This window comes from Felis catus, chromosome D3 (assembly GCF_018350175.1).
Source record: "Felis catus isolate Fca126 chromosome D3, F.catus_Fca126_mat1.0, whole genome shotgun sequence".
NCBI lineage: Eukaryota > Metazoa > Chordata > Mammalia > Carnivora > Felidae > Felis > Felis catus.
The window spans coordinates 32,197,897-32,214,407 of NC_058379.1; the positions used below are offsets into that span (position 1 = coordinate 32,197,897).

The window sequence follows — 16,511 nt, forward strand, 5'->3', positions numbered from 1 at the left end:
AGAATTTTCTGTTGTTATTCTCTGGTTCTGTAACTTTAAGTATACATATTTTAGTTAAATTAGGTCACCATAACCTAGTTCTTTTTCACTAGTATTGTTCTATAACGTTTTTGATTAGGCATATTTTTTTAATACATTCTTTTGGAACTCCATTGTCTGTGATTAACTAATTATCAATTTCTTTAAAAAAATGATTGCATAAGAACCTTCAAATCTCTTCATACAAATAGGTCAGTAATGGGATGATAGTCTCTCAGTGCACAAATTAGTAAGTAGGTCTTTTGAAAATGAGGCAATAATGAGAAACTGTGACCTCAATATCTGGGTATTATAATGTAAAAATTGGATGGACTGCATAATACATCAGGGAATAAGTTTTTAATATAGCCTCTTTTTTTGGTTTTTGAGGTTTATTAACCCATTTGTTTAAAAATTGACCCAGTAACAGCTTCTGCTATGTGAATGTCATTTCCTTGTTAAAATTAGTTCATGGTATAATCATAAGGCAAATGTTAGGTTTAGAAAAAGTTTACCCTTGTTTAAGACATTAAGAATTTGTTTTTAGCATTCTGTGGACATTGGTTGAAGGCTGTTTAATTACTTATCAAACTTTAGGAGTGACCAGTAACACCACCTTTTTTGCAGACTTTTCATTATTTTAATTATGTAATTATTTAATTAGGCTGGGAAAAGTTTCCTTGAGGGGGGCTTTATACTATTTACTTAGTTCCATTGTTGCCATTCCCTTGCTTAGTTATATTTTTTGTTTTCTAATTTGTTTTCATTTTTTTCTGCCTTTCTAGGACAGTGTTGATCAAGAACTCCCTTCCTCTCCAAAACAACCTGTTTGTTTCACTGATAGACAATCAACCTTGTTAAAAAAAAGTATGTGTATTTCTTTTTAACATTGATTTCATTTTGGATAGTACTACATATTGATGTGCTATAGTGTTTGGTATTTGATAGAAAACATTTTTTCTTTCTGAAATGAAATACTAATATTTTTATGATTAATCATCCAAAAAAACTTAGATTCTGTTTGGCATGAAGTGTGTATTATGTCAGAAGATTTAACATGTAGCAGAGTGGAAGCAAAAACAGGATCACCTGTTGCTCATGTTTTAATAATGTATTTTATAAACACTGTGCAGTCTTTTAATGGTAATTACTTAACAAGTATACTTGCTGAGCTGATATTTGTCTGAGTTTGTGGAGGTGAAGGAGTGTTGGATAAGCAACTAAAAAGTAGATTTCTTAAGCATTGGCTCTGACTCCTTTCTAGCTGGGAGAGAGTAGCCAGCATATAAACTCAGATAAAAATATTTTATTATGTATTTATTCTTCCCTGGTTGCAAATGGTCCTGGTATACAGTAAATGTGTTACTTTTTCTTTATTTAGTCTTTGATTTTATTTCTGTCAAGTTATTATTTCCTATTGTCTTGATCACATTCCTTAAGTTATTTGGCAGTTTCCTCATATATATTGCTACACTTTACAGCTAATATTGATCCAACACGGAGGTATCTTTACCTTCAGGTTTTGGGTGGAAAAGCTTTCTTGGAACATCTACAAGAACCTGAGCCTTTACCGGGACAAGTTTGTTCAACCTTTACTTTATGTTTACATTTTCGAAACCAACGTTTTCGTTCTAAACCTGTTCCATGTGCCTGTGAACCAGATTTTCATGATGGCTTTTTACTTGAAGTACACAGAGAAAGCTTGGGTAAGAAGCAATAATAAATTGTCATTTAATTGAGTAAATCTTTGTTAGGTTTTATTGCAGAACAACCATAAGACTTTTGCTGTAATGAGAGATTTAAAATGAGTAAATCTCCCTAGGTGTTTTTTTCTCCCCTCTTTTTTATAAAATCTACTTCTACCCGCCTTCTTACTTTATTTTCTGCTACTTAGTTTTCCTTGAAGATTATTTTTTTACTGCTTTAATGGTTGCTTCTTTTGTAATAAACACTTAAATGCCTATTCGGTGCATTATACAATACTAGGCAAGTGCTGAGGACATATTGGAGGATGAGTCATGATTCTACTCATTTATAAAAGATGGCTAGATTTATGATGTTATATAACTTTCAAAAATAAAAAAAGTTTAGATGGGAATCTATAATTCTCATAATTTTAAAGTTGTGATAGTTGATTCCTATAATTATTTTACATAGGTTCTGTAAATGTATTTTATGTTTTGGTTAGCAAACTTAGCAAAGTTACAGAATTATACCTTTAGAATTTTAGATTACCTAAGATGGTTAATACACTATGAAAAAAATTTTTTTCCCCTCGTGAAAAATGTTGCCTTAATTAGGCTGTTAATGGCTTCACATGCTGGCTCCAAGGTGCCAATCTTTCAGTTTTGTGTAGATAATACAGTGATTATTTCTGGAGGTTTAGGGATAAAGGTAGTTTAGGGGTTAATGTTGACATATTTGAAGGCTTTTTATTATGGTAGATTTTAGTTAAGTGCTTTTGTTTATTTTTTTTTTAAGTTTATCTTATTTATTTTTGAGAGAGAGTGTGTGTGTGCACACAGGGGTGGGGCAGAGAGAAAGGGAGACAGAATCCCAAGCAGGCTCTGTGCTGTGAATGCAGAGCTTGATGTGGGCTGCAAATTCATGAACTGAGAGATCATGACCCAAACTGATATCAAGAATTGGATGCTCAACTAACTGAGCCACCCAGGCGTCCCTAGTTAAGTACTTTTAAAGAACAGACTTATCTCTTAGGGATGAAAAACCCTGATATGCATTGAGTAACTAGATGACTCATCACAATTATTCTAGTTTTCTCAAAAGTTAGTGACAAATTTGGGATAGTACTTTTTTAATAATTTGTTGCATATTTTCTGAGGCATTACTGAATTATTTCATTTGGTTTTATGTAAGTTTATTATTAGTATTCTTTGCAATAGAACTGTTCTATGTTGGCCATAATGGAATATGTAATGTGGTGCATTTGTTTGGTTTATGTTGCCAGGTGATGGAACTAGAATGGCTGATTCAACAACAATGTTATCAATAAGCGATCCAGTTCATATGGTGCTAATCAAAACAGACATATTTGGTGAGACTACTTTAGTAGCATCCTATTTTCTTGAATGGCGATCAGTTTTGGGCTCAGAAAATGGAGTGACCAGTCTTACTGTGGAACTTATGGGTGTAGGTATGATAACTAATCACTGTTACCTTTTTGTAACCAGTTTGTTTGTAAATACATTTTATGTTTTCCGAATGCCTTTATAACCCAAGAAGGAAACATGTAAAAATTTCATTAGAATTACAGTTGAACTCCAGTATTACAGTCTTAGGAAATGTCTTGAAGTGTGCTGTGACTATAGAACTTCACAGTCAATCTGACCTTGTCTTAAGGAAAAAAATTTTTATGGGAAATGAATAGAGAAATTTTGATAGCTTTTTTCTCCTCTCCATATCGATCTGATAATATGTAAGGCTGTAAAGAAAATTAAGATTTTTCACACACATGCATGTATGCATATGCAAAAATCTTACAGTTCAGCACACTCCAATGTTCGGTGCATCCCCATTAGTACTAGTGTCTTCCTACAGCACTAATTCAGATGTGGAGTTGATATTCTTCTATCCTGTTACATGTGGGAATGTGGGACTCAAAGAGGTGTTACCTTGCTCATTGACAGGATCAGTGAGTGAATAGTACTCTTTGAGGACAGAGGTGGTGCCTGTCTTACCATTGTCTCCTTGGACTCTTTCGTACTTCTTGATGTGTAATACATACTGTATTTGCTAATAACAGTGAAAAACAAAATGAAACCTGCCAGTATTTTATGCATAACCTGTAAGGGAATTAGTTTGGTATTGAAACTAAGTCACAGAATCAAACCTGGCTTGTGGACAGTATAGCTTTAGTACTTTAGATTTTGGTAAGTCAGACCCAGAATGTGTTTTTCCTTAAATAGAAAGTAGGGGAAAAAAATTTATGTGGGATATTTATTTTCAAAAGAGATACCCATTATTTGTCTTCAAATATAGGCCTAACATGATTATCATAATAATGACCAAGAAACAAGTGATTCACCAGTGAAATAGTAAATAGTTCTGGTATAAAGTGTATTTGTTTTCTGATTCCTTAAATCCAAGCAAGGATTGAAAATTTGTACTCACAGGTGATGTGAAAATGGGAAGAAATAAATGGGAATTACTTTGGATGACAAAGAGTATAAATATTTTCTGAGAGTGAGATTTTAACAGTTGTTTTGACTTTGTTTTTAATGTAAATGTGGTTGGCGTACATTTAATGAGATTAAAAATTAAGAATCCCAAATCAATTAGATCCCAAAAGTCTCTTAAAATGTGATTAGGAAGGTCAGAAAATAGGTAATCTTATAATTAGATAAAGGCCTTTGTGCAAAATAAAACCTAATTTGATCTGGCTCAAATAATATGAATATTAAAGGTGATGTTGAATATTACCTATTTCATGTAAGTGGAAACACAAAATTCTTTATTTTGGTTGGACTTTGGTTGACTAAGAATACATAGTTTTGAAACCTCTGAAGTTCTAAATATTTATATTTATAGGCACAGAATCAAAAGTTTCTGTGGGAATTTTAAATATAAAACTTGAGATGTACCCACCACTCAATCAAACATTATCTCAAGAAGTAGTGAACACACAGGTAAATAATTCTGAATTTCTTTTCTTTGTGTATTTGTTTTTGTAGTTGTATATTTACCTGTTGATCCTAGACAGTGTTTTCTTAGAAAATTATCATTTATTAGTTTTAAGCAAGAGAATGACAATATGATTATTAAATTTTTGTCTTGGGAGAATAAAAATCACTGACTAATATATGTAGACCAGATTGTAGAGAGGGTATGCAGAAACAGGGAAGTCAGGGGCTTCTGGGTGGCTCAGTTGAGTGCCAACTCTTGGTTTTGGCTCAGGTCATCTCACACTTGAGATGGAGCCCCGCGTCGGGCTCTGCACTGACAGCGTAGAGCCTACTTGGAATTCTCTTTCCTTCTCTCTCTAACCCTCCCAGCTGGTACACACACGTGTGTGTATGTGCACATGCACATGCTCTCTCTCAAAGAAAAATTAAACTGGGAAGTCAGGGGCTCTTACAAATGATGACGATGGTGGTGGTTTAGATTAGGGTAGTGGTAGAGATGGGGAGCAGTGTGTAGAATTGTTATGGTATTTAATTAAGGAGAAGAAATAGAAATTGAAAATATATTTTTTAAATTTCAAGCTTGCTTTGGAACGTCAGAAAACTGCAGAGAAAGAACGATTATTTCTTGTATATGCTAAGCAGTGGTGGAGAGAATATTTGCAGATTCGACCCTCACACAACTCCCGGCTGGTTAAGATTTTTGCACAGGTTTGTAAATTGCATTGAGAAAGGTTCACATCTGTATTTGAGATTTACTGTTGTATATGTAAATTTCATATATATGTAAGTTTCATGTATGTAAATTTCATATATGTATAAAGTTGAATTTGTAAAATGTATTTATTCCAGACAAATGGAAGTTTATTTGTAAAAATAGAATGCTGATTTTGTGATACTCTCTTTTACTAAGTAGGTGAGTAACATAACATCTTTGTTTTAATTTGGTTTTCATTTTCAATTCCTTTTTAAAACCTTTTTTAATGTATTTGATTTAAAACAGATGAAAACCCATTTTGTTTAACTTGGAGTGTGTCCCTGACTGATACTTAGTACTAAATGATTACTAGGATACTTTGTGGTATTAGTTTTCATGTGCAGAATTGGGGCTTTGGGCATATACGCTTAGACATATATGTTGTTAGGGTATTTTTTTAAAGATAGTGTTACATGTAATAATTCTATTTAGCCAATACATCTGAGCCAGTGACTAGTCATATTTAACTGCATCATTTCAATTATATATCTCTGCCTCTGTTTTTTCTTGTATCCCATGCCCCTTTTCTCTCATTAACAAATCAGCATAAAATATATGATCAGATCCTTAATTTGTGTAATTCTGAGGAACCATTCAAATATTTTATATGTATTCAGTGTTTTATAGATGCTTTTATATGAGTATAGTATGGTGTTATTTTGAGTAACATATCTCAAATCCTGTGCATTTGTCTAGCTTTACCCTGGGATGGGCTAAGAGTGGTTCAATTTCTAGATGAGGAGCTTAGGAATGGGAGAGCCTAGTTGATGAGTGGTGGAAATGAGGGAAAAGTTTTCTCACTTTCTGATCGCATTGTCTGTACATTGTTTGGGCAGGTGAGGTGGCAGTGACATCAGGATGGGGTGGAGAGAAACCAGTCAAAATATAACTGGCTCTTTACTGTCTATTTAGTCTGAGGTGAGATTCATTGCCATGTGGAATCTGGGACCAGAAGAAGACTGGGTGGGTGAGGAAGTGGATCAAAGAAATGACAAATGAAAGAGGAGGAGGAAGAGGTTGAGATATGCAGTTAAGCAAATCAGGGAATGGGGATTTTCATGCAGAAAATATTACTTAAACAAGTTCTCATCTCTTAAAATTCATTGTAAGAATATTTGAACCACATAGGTCATTAGTTTCATGGTAACCATATGAGATTGTCAATTTGTCAGGCATTGCCACTTTTGTAAAAATAAGCAGTATAAGGGATAAAGGAATGAAGAATCTTTCCTAAGATCAAACAGCAACTCAGTCTTGGAGACTTTATTAAGTTGCACTTTTGCCTAGTGCTTTTTTAGTTTGATGGGACCACCTCTCTCTATAGAGAGAGAGTAAATAAACTGTTTATTTTACTACTATTCCCCAGAAGTGTTTTTTGCTGCTGCTTTCTATATTTGATTAGATAGGAAATTAAGGAGCACCAGTTACTTAAGGCAGTCAATCCAATCACAAAAACTATAGTTTTAAACAAAAGAATATTATTATATAATATAATTAAATTATATTTATATATAACATAATATATAATATTAAATTATACATGGTCTGAAAATGAATTTCCATTGCTTTCAGACACAAGAAGAAATAGTTTACAACAGTACTATCCTTCTGGAGTGATGGAAATGTTCTCTGCTGTCCAGTATGGTAGCCATTGTGCTATTGAGCATGCAGAATGTGGTCGATGCAATAAAGAACTGAATTTTAAATCTTACTTAATTTTAATTAAAATTTAAATAGCCACATAGGGTTGGTGGCATTCTTAGTGGAAATTCTTAATTCTTAGTGGACAGTGCAGGTTTAGAAGCTGAAATATTGAAATTTTCAAGACATTTGGTTTATGGGGACATTTATAGGAAATATTGCTGTAATGAAACATAGGATATATTTGTATTCTAAGCTGCTACTATTGATGATTGATTTAGGGCAAATGCATCCACTTTTTAGGTGCTTATGCCTTCCCTATTAGTGGAGTTGTAAGAATAGGACTAAATGGCTTACTCAGGAACGCAGTTAATTACCTTTATCCTAACCAAACATCTGTGGAATCCTCAGAGTCATTACATTTAATAATCATTGTACTTTTTCTCCCTCCCTTGCTTGTTTTGCTACAGTACAATAGTAATTCACTTAATCATAGCTTTTAAATTTTCTAGTGCAAGAAATTTTTAAAAAGTTATAGAAGTTGATCTTTGAGGCCATTAAATTTTAGGAAAATGTTATAAATCACTTGAGGATTGAGATTATCTTTTTAATGTTGAGATTGTGATTTCAGGATTTAATATTCTCATACTACACTAGATTAACAATAATACTGAGTTAATGAGTTAACGTAAAAGAAATCCAAGTAGTAGTTTTCTACTTGTCTCTAAAATTAGAATCATGATTTTCTGTTTTAAAAATGAGTACCTTGTGGGGTGCCTGGGTGGCTCATTTACTTGAGAGTCAGACTCTTAGTTTTGGCTTAGGTCATGATCTCAGGGTTTGTGGGATTGAGTCCCATGTGGGGCTCTGTGCTGACAGTACAGAGCCTGCTTAGGATTCTCTGTCTCTCTGTCTCCACTCTCTGTGCCTCCCCTCACCCCCACATGCACGCTTGTTCTCTCAAAATAAATAAATAAACATTAAAAAAAAATGAGTTCTCTCAAAATAAATAAACATTAAAAAAAAAATGAGTACTTTGAAATACCCAATGCTTAAATCTCCTTCCTTTTCCTGTGTCTCTTATTTTCCTTATCTGTCTTTGGTTCTTCATTCTATTTGAGGTTTTGTTTTGTTTTGTTTCAACTGATCCCTTCATTCTGTCTCTTTCTGATTCCTAAGATAGCATGGGGGAGATGGAGACTTAGAGACTACCATGGATGTGTTTGAGCCAGGAGGTACAGTGGGGTGGGAGAGGACAAGGAAAAAAATCAGTGCCTTTTAGAGTTGAGGACTATACTTATGAGTGAAATCATAACATTTTGCTCTGCATCATATAAGAATTCATGGATTTTCTCATTATAATTAAATGAAAATGATAGGATTTTTTTATTGCTAAAGTATGAGATTATATTGGAGAAGTGATGTTTTTGTGGTGTAGAAATGTATCTATAGTTCTGATAATTCGAACAGATGATGTTTCTGTTGGCTGAGTTAGGTCTTATTTCTGAGGAGCCTTGCCATAATAGAGAGTGTTGTCTTTGAATTTTGAATAGAAAGTAGACCTTTGACTTTGTCATCTCAGTAATCAAGAAGTTAAGGGAAATCTGGGCTTTTATAATATTAACTCTAAAAGCATAGTGGTAGACAGTCATCAGAGACTTTTGTATGCATTGTAGCTCTTTAGCTCAACTCCTAGGATATATTCTGTATTTGAAATGTAAGATGTTTTTCTAAAATGATTTTCAAAACTCTGCTTTCAGTTGACTTGGTTAACAAATCATTGTTTCCTGTGGATCTCCAAGTGTAACAGAAACAAACAAAATGAGCTATGATAATTTGTTGTTGTGTCAGTAAATCAGAAAAGCTATTGTTTGAATACATAGTATTAAATTCTGTATGATAATATGAAAGAATAGTTTGGCTTAGAGCCCCTCTCCATCCCCTACCCACTTGCCTATTCTGTTTTCAGAGGAGTTCTTTTTTTTTTTTTAGTTTTATTGAAGGATACATGACGCATATAATTGTATATATTTAAAGTGCATGACATAATGACTTGATATACATATATGTTGTGGAATTACTACCAAAATTAAGATAATGAACACATCCATCACCTCACATAGTTAACTCTTCTTTTGTGCGGTGAGGATGCTCAAGGTCTATTCTCAGCAACGTTCAAGTTTATTGTATTAACTATTCATCATGCTATACATTAGATCGTCAGAACTTACTCTTCTTGTAACTAAATTTGTACCCTTTAGCCTACATCTCCCCTATTCCTCCCTCTTCCCAACCATTCTATTCTCTATTTCTTGAAATGAACCTTTGATTTGTTTTGTTTTGTTTTAAGGTTCTGCATGTAAGTGACAACCACCATACAAGATTTGTCTTTCTCTGTTTGGCTTATTTCATTTGACATAATACTCTTCAGATATGTCCATGTTGTCATAAATAGCAGGATCTCCTTTTGTATAGCTGAATGATACTCTGTTGTATATGTAATATCACATTTTCTTTACTGATTCATCCATTAAAGGAAATTTCAGTTGTTTCCATACCTTGGATATTGTGAGTGCTGCTGCAGTGAACATGGATGTGCAGATATCTCTTTGACATACTGATTTCAGTTGCTTCAGATATATATCCAGTAGTGAGATTGCTGAATCACGAGAGTTCAAGTTCTTATTGTCACAAGCTTTGGAGTCAGACAGCTCAGGGTTTAAATCCCAGCTCTATTCCATAACACCTGTAGCTTCAGTTTCTTCATTTATAAAATGAAAACAGTAAGAGATGTTAAGAGGACTAAAAGAAAAATTACATGCACAGCCGTCAGCTTCCTGGTGCTGGATGCAGGGTAAGCGTTCAATAAGTGGCGGTGTCCAGAATTCTTTTATCCCACATTAATATGTTCTAAGAAAGTGTTAAAATTGGGGATGATTAATCTGTCATTACAGTGTTTTCCCCTCTTCCCCCAGGATGAAAATGGGATAAATAGACCAGTCTGTTCCTATATTAAACCACTTCGAGCTGGGAGGCTTTTGGATACTCCAAGGCAAGCAGCAAGATTTGTTAATGTCCTTGGTTATGAAAGAGCCCCGGTTATTGGAGGAGGAGGTAAACAGGAACAGTGGTGCACTCTGCTGGCCTTTCTCTGTAGAAACAAGGTACCCTACATATGTAATAGAATTGAAAACCAGTACATCTTCGTTATTGTGAATTTATTGCATTTGAAAATAATTAACTTAGAAAAATGGATATATTGTCCATTTGAACTAGTCAGAATCTTTTGTTTTCAATACATAAAGAAAAACCTTGGCATCTTTATTTTCTTGTATAGCTTCTTATTTAGTGTAATATGATTTTTGTGAGGTAGAGACAAATAGTATAGTGTCAGAAATTAAGATATAGAGGTAAATTAAACAGTGAATTAGAGATGGCTCTGGGACCAGAACAGCGGTCTTTCTAGCACTATTCACGTGTTAAAATCTACTTAGATGATACATTTTTTTAAAAGAGAAAATGGCAGTACAAAGTGAATATGGAAAAAAGTCTTGGATTGCATGGTATTGTGTTTAGTTTCAAATATAAGTATATATTTAAGAATTTGTGTAGGGGTTTCTGGGTGGCTTAGTCAGTTGAGCGTCTGAGTTCATCTCAGGTCATGATCTCGCAGTTCATGGGTTCAAATCTGACGTTGGGCTCTGTTCTGACAGCATGGAGCCTGGAGCTTGCTTCTGATTCTGTGTCTTCCTCTGTCTCTGCCCCTCCCCCACTCATGCTGTGTGTCTCTCTCTTTCTCTCTCTTTCTCAGAAATAAACATTACAATTTTTTTTAAAAAGACACATTGTTGATTTTTATTTAAAAAAATTGTGTAAGTTTATTGATGTTAAATGAATTGATTTCAGTAAACTAATTTTATAGATTGTGTGTGATATTTCCTAATCTGTGTTCTAAAAATTTTGATAATATAAAAATAAGAGCATCTTTAGCATTCCAGTTCTACCAAAACAGAAGAAAAGAAATTTCTTTATTGTTTTGAAATAATTTTGTTTAGTTTGAGGTTGTATAAATAGTATGAGTATTCATTCGCAAGGCAAAGCTTATCCAGTAGAACCTATTTAGATTAGGAATTGATTTGTCAGAAGGATTTTACCTTAAAAACAATTGAAAACTTAAACATTATAGAAAATTATTTTGATTTATTCTCAAGCTGTGGTTTCCAAAAGTTGTGTTTATGGATTTTAGCTTTTTAACTTCAAATATAGTAGGAATGGTACATATTTAAAATTATTATGTAAAAAATGCTTTTGCAAAGCAAATAATCATCCCTTTGATTCACTATTATGTTCACTTGAGTTTGTTTAAAGAGAAAGAATATCTTAAAATTAGAATCTTGAAAATTATTGAAAAAGTTATTCTTGCACAAACAGCAGCATTACAAGAGTAAAGGTGCAATTTCACATATAATTCTATTGCCAGTTTTTCATCTCTTCTTATATTTTTATATTTTTCTCCTGTGTATTTATCATTCTTTCTATAATTGTAATTGAGATATAAATAAAATTTTGTGCCCTACTTTATAATTTAACATTATGCTATGAACATTTTTCCATGTGTTGCTATAATTTTTATGATCTCCATTTTAAAATGGTTGTCCGTATAAGGTTTTCTTTAGTTGACATACAAAATCTACTTAACTATTTTGCCATTGTAGGAATTGTTTCTCTTGGCTACAGTAGGCTTGCTTCCAATTTTTTGATGTTCTTGTGAGTAAATTTTTCATTGAATATCTTTGGGAGTATTATATTTCCTTTGAAATTTTTAAACTATAAAATCTCAGTATAGAAATTGGGTGTAAAAGGTTGGATATTATATTTTTCAAAAGTCAATTAATGATTTTAAGATGCTATTGGTTTTAGTATAGTTAATAAAAAAAAAGCAGCAGTGCATGGGCACCTGGGTGGCTCAGTTGGTTGAGCTGCTGACTTTGGCTCAGGTCATGATCTCACAGCTTGTGAGTTCAAGCCCCACGTTAGTCTCTGTGCTGACACTCAGAGCCTGGAGCCTGCTTTGGATTCTGTGTCTCCCTCTCTCTCTCTGCCCCTCCCCCATTCACTCTCTCTCTCTCTCTCTCTCTCTCTCTCTCTCTCTCAAAAAATAAACATTAAAAACAAAAATCAGTGCAGAGCCACTAATACAAAATTTGGGGGGAAAGAAATCATCCCCCATGCTAACCCTGAACTTGTTATTTTTGCTTTTGTATATTCATTACCCACAGTCCTACACTTAAATACATATCTTAATATAATTGCATCCTTACTGTTTAACATTTTGATTTTTTATAGAATATAAGATATATTCTATTTTTGTGGTTTTCATAACATTTTTAAGATTTGAAAGTAATAAAACATTGTCAAAGAAAATTTAGAAAATAGAAGGGAAAATTATATATAATCTACCATAATTATTGCCACTGTTGGCATTTTGTTCTCTCATTTTTCCTAGTATTTATTGCCTTAAGATGATTACATATGGATACTGTAACTCATTGTTTTGAGTATTTTCCCATGTATTTACATTTCTTAGTGTATCATTTGTCATCTTGTCTGTTCATGTCCTTTAGCTAATCATCTTTAAAATCTTGCTGCATTTCTGGGGTGCCTGGGTGGCTCAGTCGATTAAGCGTCCGACTTCAGCTCAGATCATGATCTCACAGTCCGTGAGTTCGAGCCCCGCGTCAGGCTCTGGGCTGATGGCTCAGAGCCTGGAGTCTGCTTCCGGTTCTGTGTCTCCCTCTCTCTCTGCCCCTCTCCCATTCATGCTCTGTCTCTCTCTGTCCCAAAAATAAATAAACGTTAAAAAAAAAAAAATTAAAAAAATAAAATAAAATCTTGCTGCATTTCTATCTATGTTTTATGAGTTTTTATAAACTTTTGATGTGAAAGCTCTCTTTTTAAAAAAAATTTTTTTTTAATGTTTATTTATTTTAGAGAGAGAGACAGAGGGCGAGCAGGGGAGGGACAAAGAGAGAGGGAGACACAGAATCCAAAGTGGGCTTCAGGCTCTGAACTGTCAGCACAGAGCCCAATGTGGGGCTCAGACTTATGAACCATGAACCATGAGATCATGACCTGAGCTGAAGTCAGACGCTTAACCTGCTGAGCCACCCAGGCAGGCACCCCTGAAAGCCCTCTCTTAAAGTATACATGTTATGACTATCAGGTTTGTGAGCACTGACTGTGTAAAATAATTTAGGGTCGTCTAAAATTAGTGTATTTTGTCCCCCCCCCACCATTGTTTCAGCTTAACACTAGACTTATGATTAGAAGTGAAAAAATTAATATTCCCTTTTATTATAATTTTGTATTTGAATATTTGATGAGGAAACAATGTGAAGGAATAAATACTTAAATTCATTTCATTTTCTAGGGTGACTGTGAAGATCATGCTAATCTTCTGTGCAGCCTTCTTCTTGGATATGGATTAGAAGCCTTTGTGTGTGTTGGGACTAAGGCAAAAGGAATACCTCATGCATGGGTTATGACCTGTGGAACTGATGGAACTGTCACTTTTTGGGAGAGTTTAACGGGACACAGGTTTGTCAACTCAGCTTATAAGGATATTAAAATGAAGATGCATATGTTTTAAATTATAAGTTCTTTGTTTATATTGGTGGTACCCAAAGGCACATAATGATAATTTTTATTATTGGATCCTTTTTGATGACTATGTAAAAAATTACTATAGTTAAAAAGCTGTTAAATTTGAAGAAAATTCATATACCTAGAATATTCTTTACCAACATGATTTTGGTAAAAAACAAAAAAAATTACATTTTACTTTTAATTGTGTAATTGGGATACTCTTTTTCTGATGTTTTTCCCCAAGCCTAAAAATAAGCTCAGGTTGTAAATCATGATTTCTTTTGAAAATTTAATGTCACCAACTCCACATTGGTAAATCCACTGTATACTTTTTTTTTAGTTTTTCTGTCATCATATTTTTTAGAGTTCAGTGCTCCCTCCTTGCTAGGATCATCTCTTTCCTTAACTTCTCCCATAGCACTTTCAGTTTTTATTATTCCTATCTGGCTATTTTCAATTTTCCTTTATCTTGTCTTTAAATGTTGGAGTTCTTAAAGGCTCAGCCCTGGGCCATCTTCTTCTTTTTCTGAATTTTTCCTTGGTTGATAATCATTTTGGTTAGTTATGCCTAATAATATGTAGCTAAATTATTTTAATTTTATTAACTGAGATGAATGTTTTTGATCTTAATGATTATATATAGAGTATATTCTCATGTTAAAGTAGAGTTGATTAAAAAAAATTTTTTTAATGTTTATTATTTATTTTTGAGAGAGAGAGACAGAGCAGGAGTGGGGAAGGGGCAGAGAGAGAGCGACACACAGAATCTGAAGCAAGCTCCAGGCTCTGAGCTGTCAGCACAGAGCCTGATGCAAGGCTGGAACCTACGAACCGTGAAATCATGACCTGAGCTGAAGTCGAATGCTTAGCCAACTGAGCCACCCAAGTGCCCCCTGAGTAGAGTTGATTTTTATATCATACTATGTGCCATACAATTACTGTAGATAGAGTAATTGTAGAAATATAAGAAGGAAAAACAAATATTAAACTCTAGTCTTGGGAAATAGTTATGGCCTTAAGTGTTCAAATAATTTTCTTTCTCAATAAGATGCTGCCTTCTTAATGTTTAAGTTCTTATTATATAAAATTATGATTTACTTCTTTTAGGTATATCCACAAACCTGTCAATCCTGATGAATCTCCAGTTGCTGAACAGCCCAAGCCATTGTACCCATATCGAACAATTGGTTGTGTTTTCAATCATCAGATGTTCCTGGGAAATTGTCAGCCCTCTGACTCAGTAGAAATATGTGTGTTTGATTTGAATGATGAATCCAAATGGAAACCCATGAGTGAAGAAGCAATCAAATCTGTGTGTGCCCCAGGAGCTACAACATCCCTTCCTCCCTTTCCCCCTCTATGTGCATCTACAATTGATGCTTCAGTAACAAGTAATGAAATAGAAATGCAGCTGCGGCTACTAGTGTCAGAACACAGAAAGGTAATTAATACTGAACTTAGTAGTTTCATGCATTTTTTGTCAGTTGTCTATTTAACAATTTTGGGAGGGGTGCAGGTGAGATAGTACAGTCACTTTTATACCTGAACAAAGCAAATTTATTTATTTATTTATTTATTTATTTATTTATTTATTTATTTTTTCAATGTTTGTTTATTTTTTGGGGGACAGAGAGAGACAGAGCATGAACGGGGGAGGGGCAGAGAGAGAGGGAGACACAGAATCGGAAACACGCTCCAGGCTCTGAGCCATCAGCCCAGAGCCCGACGCGGGGCTCGAACTCACGGACCGCGAGATCGTGACCTGGCTGAAGTCGGACGCTTAACCGACTGCGCCACCCAGGCGCCCCATGAACAAAGCAAAGGGCAGCAGAGTTCCTGCCCTTAAGAAGCTTATAGTTTTGAAAGTCAAGAGAGTTAAGTTCTGAGACTCAGAAATTTCCAAATATACCAATACTTGTACTGTTTTTTCTTTTTAAGTTTATTTTGAGAGAGATGGAATCCCAAGCAGGCTCCATGCTGTCAGTGCACAGCCCCGATGCTGGACTTTATCTCAGGAACCGTGAGACCGAGAGTTCTTGACCTGAGCTGAAATCAAGTCACTTAACCGACTGAGCCACCTAGCACCCCACCAATACTTTTAAAATTTATTACTTCCTTCTAGAAATAAAGAGTGGTGAACTAGTTCAGATTTTGTTAAATACTACTGTTTTTATTTCTTTTTTGTGAAGTACTTATTTGTATTATTCCCTATTGAAAATATTGGGTTATAATTTTTTAATTCATTTTTTCCAGGTTAGTTTTGTTTGTTTTTTTTTTCTTCCTATTACACTAACTTAGGTAGATGTAAAATTACATCCTTCTAGGGGCGCCTGGGTGGCGCAGTCGGTTAAGTGTCCGACTTCAGCCAGGTCACCATCTCGCAGTCCGTGAGTTCGAGCCCCGCGTCCGGCTCTGGGCTGATGGCTCAGAGCCTGGAGCCTGTTTCCGATTCTGTGTCTCCCTCTCTCTCTGCCCCTCCCCCGTTCATGCTCTGTCTCTCTCTGTCCCAAAAATAAATAAACGTTGAAAAAAAAAATTTTTTTTTAAATTACATCCTTCTAGCTTTAATTTGCATTTTCCTGATTACTTATGAGGTCAAACCTCTTTATTAGGCATTTTGATTTCTTTTGTAAAGTACATTAAAGAAGACATAAAAAGCATTAATCATAAAGATTAGTGTATTTTAAGAATTTTTGTTCATTAAAATAAACCAGTCAGAGGCTGAAAAGAGCAGTACTGGAATGGGAAAAGTTATTTGCAACACATATAACCGATAAAGGACTAGAATCTCAGAAAATTTATTTCTAATT

At 34.2% G+C, this 16,511-nt stretch overlaps 1 protein-coding gene across 5 annotated transcripts in view; it reads left to right on the forward strand.

The window, feature by feature from the left end:
• Positions 1-16,511, forward strand: part of CEP76 (centrosomal protein 76) — a 34,610-nt gene that overhangs the window by 2,065 nt on the left and 16,034 nt on the right. For 4 of the 5 annotated variants that reach the window (XM_045041865.1, XM_045041864.1, XM_045041866.1 and 1 more), the window contains exons 3-10: positions 804-885; positions 1,500-1,724; positions 2,987-3,172; positions 4,567-4,664; positions 5,241-5,369; positions 10,032-10,220; positions 13,487-13,653; positions 14,809-15,142. In XM_045041865.1, coding sequence (XP_044897800.1) covers positions 804-885; positions 1,500-1,724; positions 2,987-3,172; positions 4,567-4,664; positions 5,241-5,369; positions 10,032-10,220; positions 13,487-13,653; positions 14,809-15,142 — 1,410 coding nt within the window. The remainder of the gene's footprint in view (positions 1-803; positions 886-1,499; positions 1,725-2,986; positions 3,173-4,566; positions 4,665-5,240; positions 5,370-10,031; positions 10,221-13,486; positions 13,654-14,808; positions 15,143-16,511) is intronic. The other variant, XM_045041868.1, reaches the window with a different exon arrangement.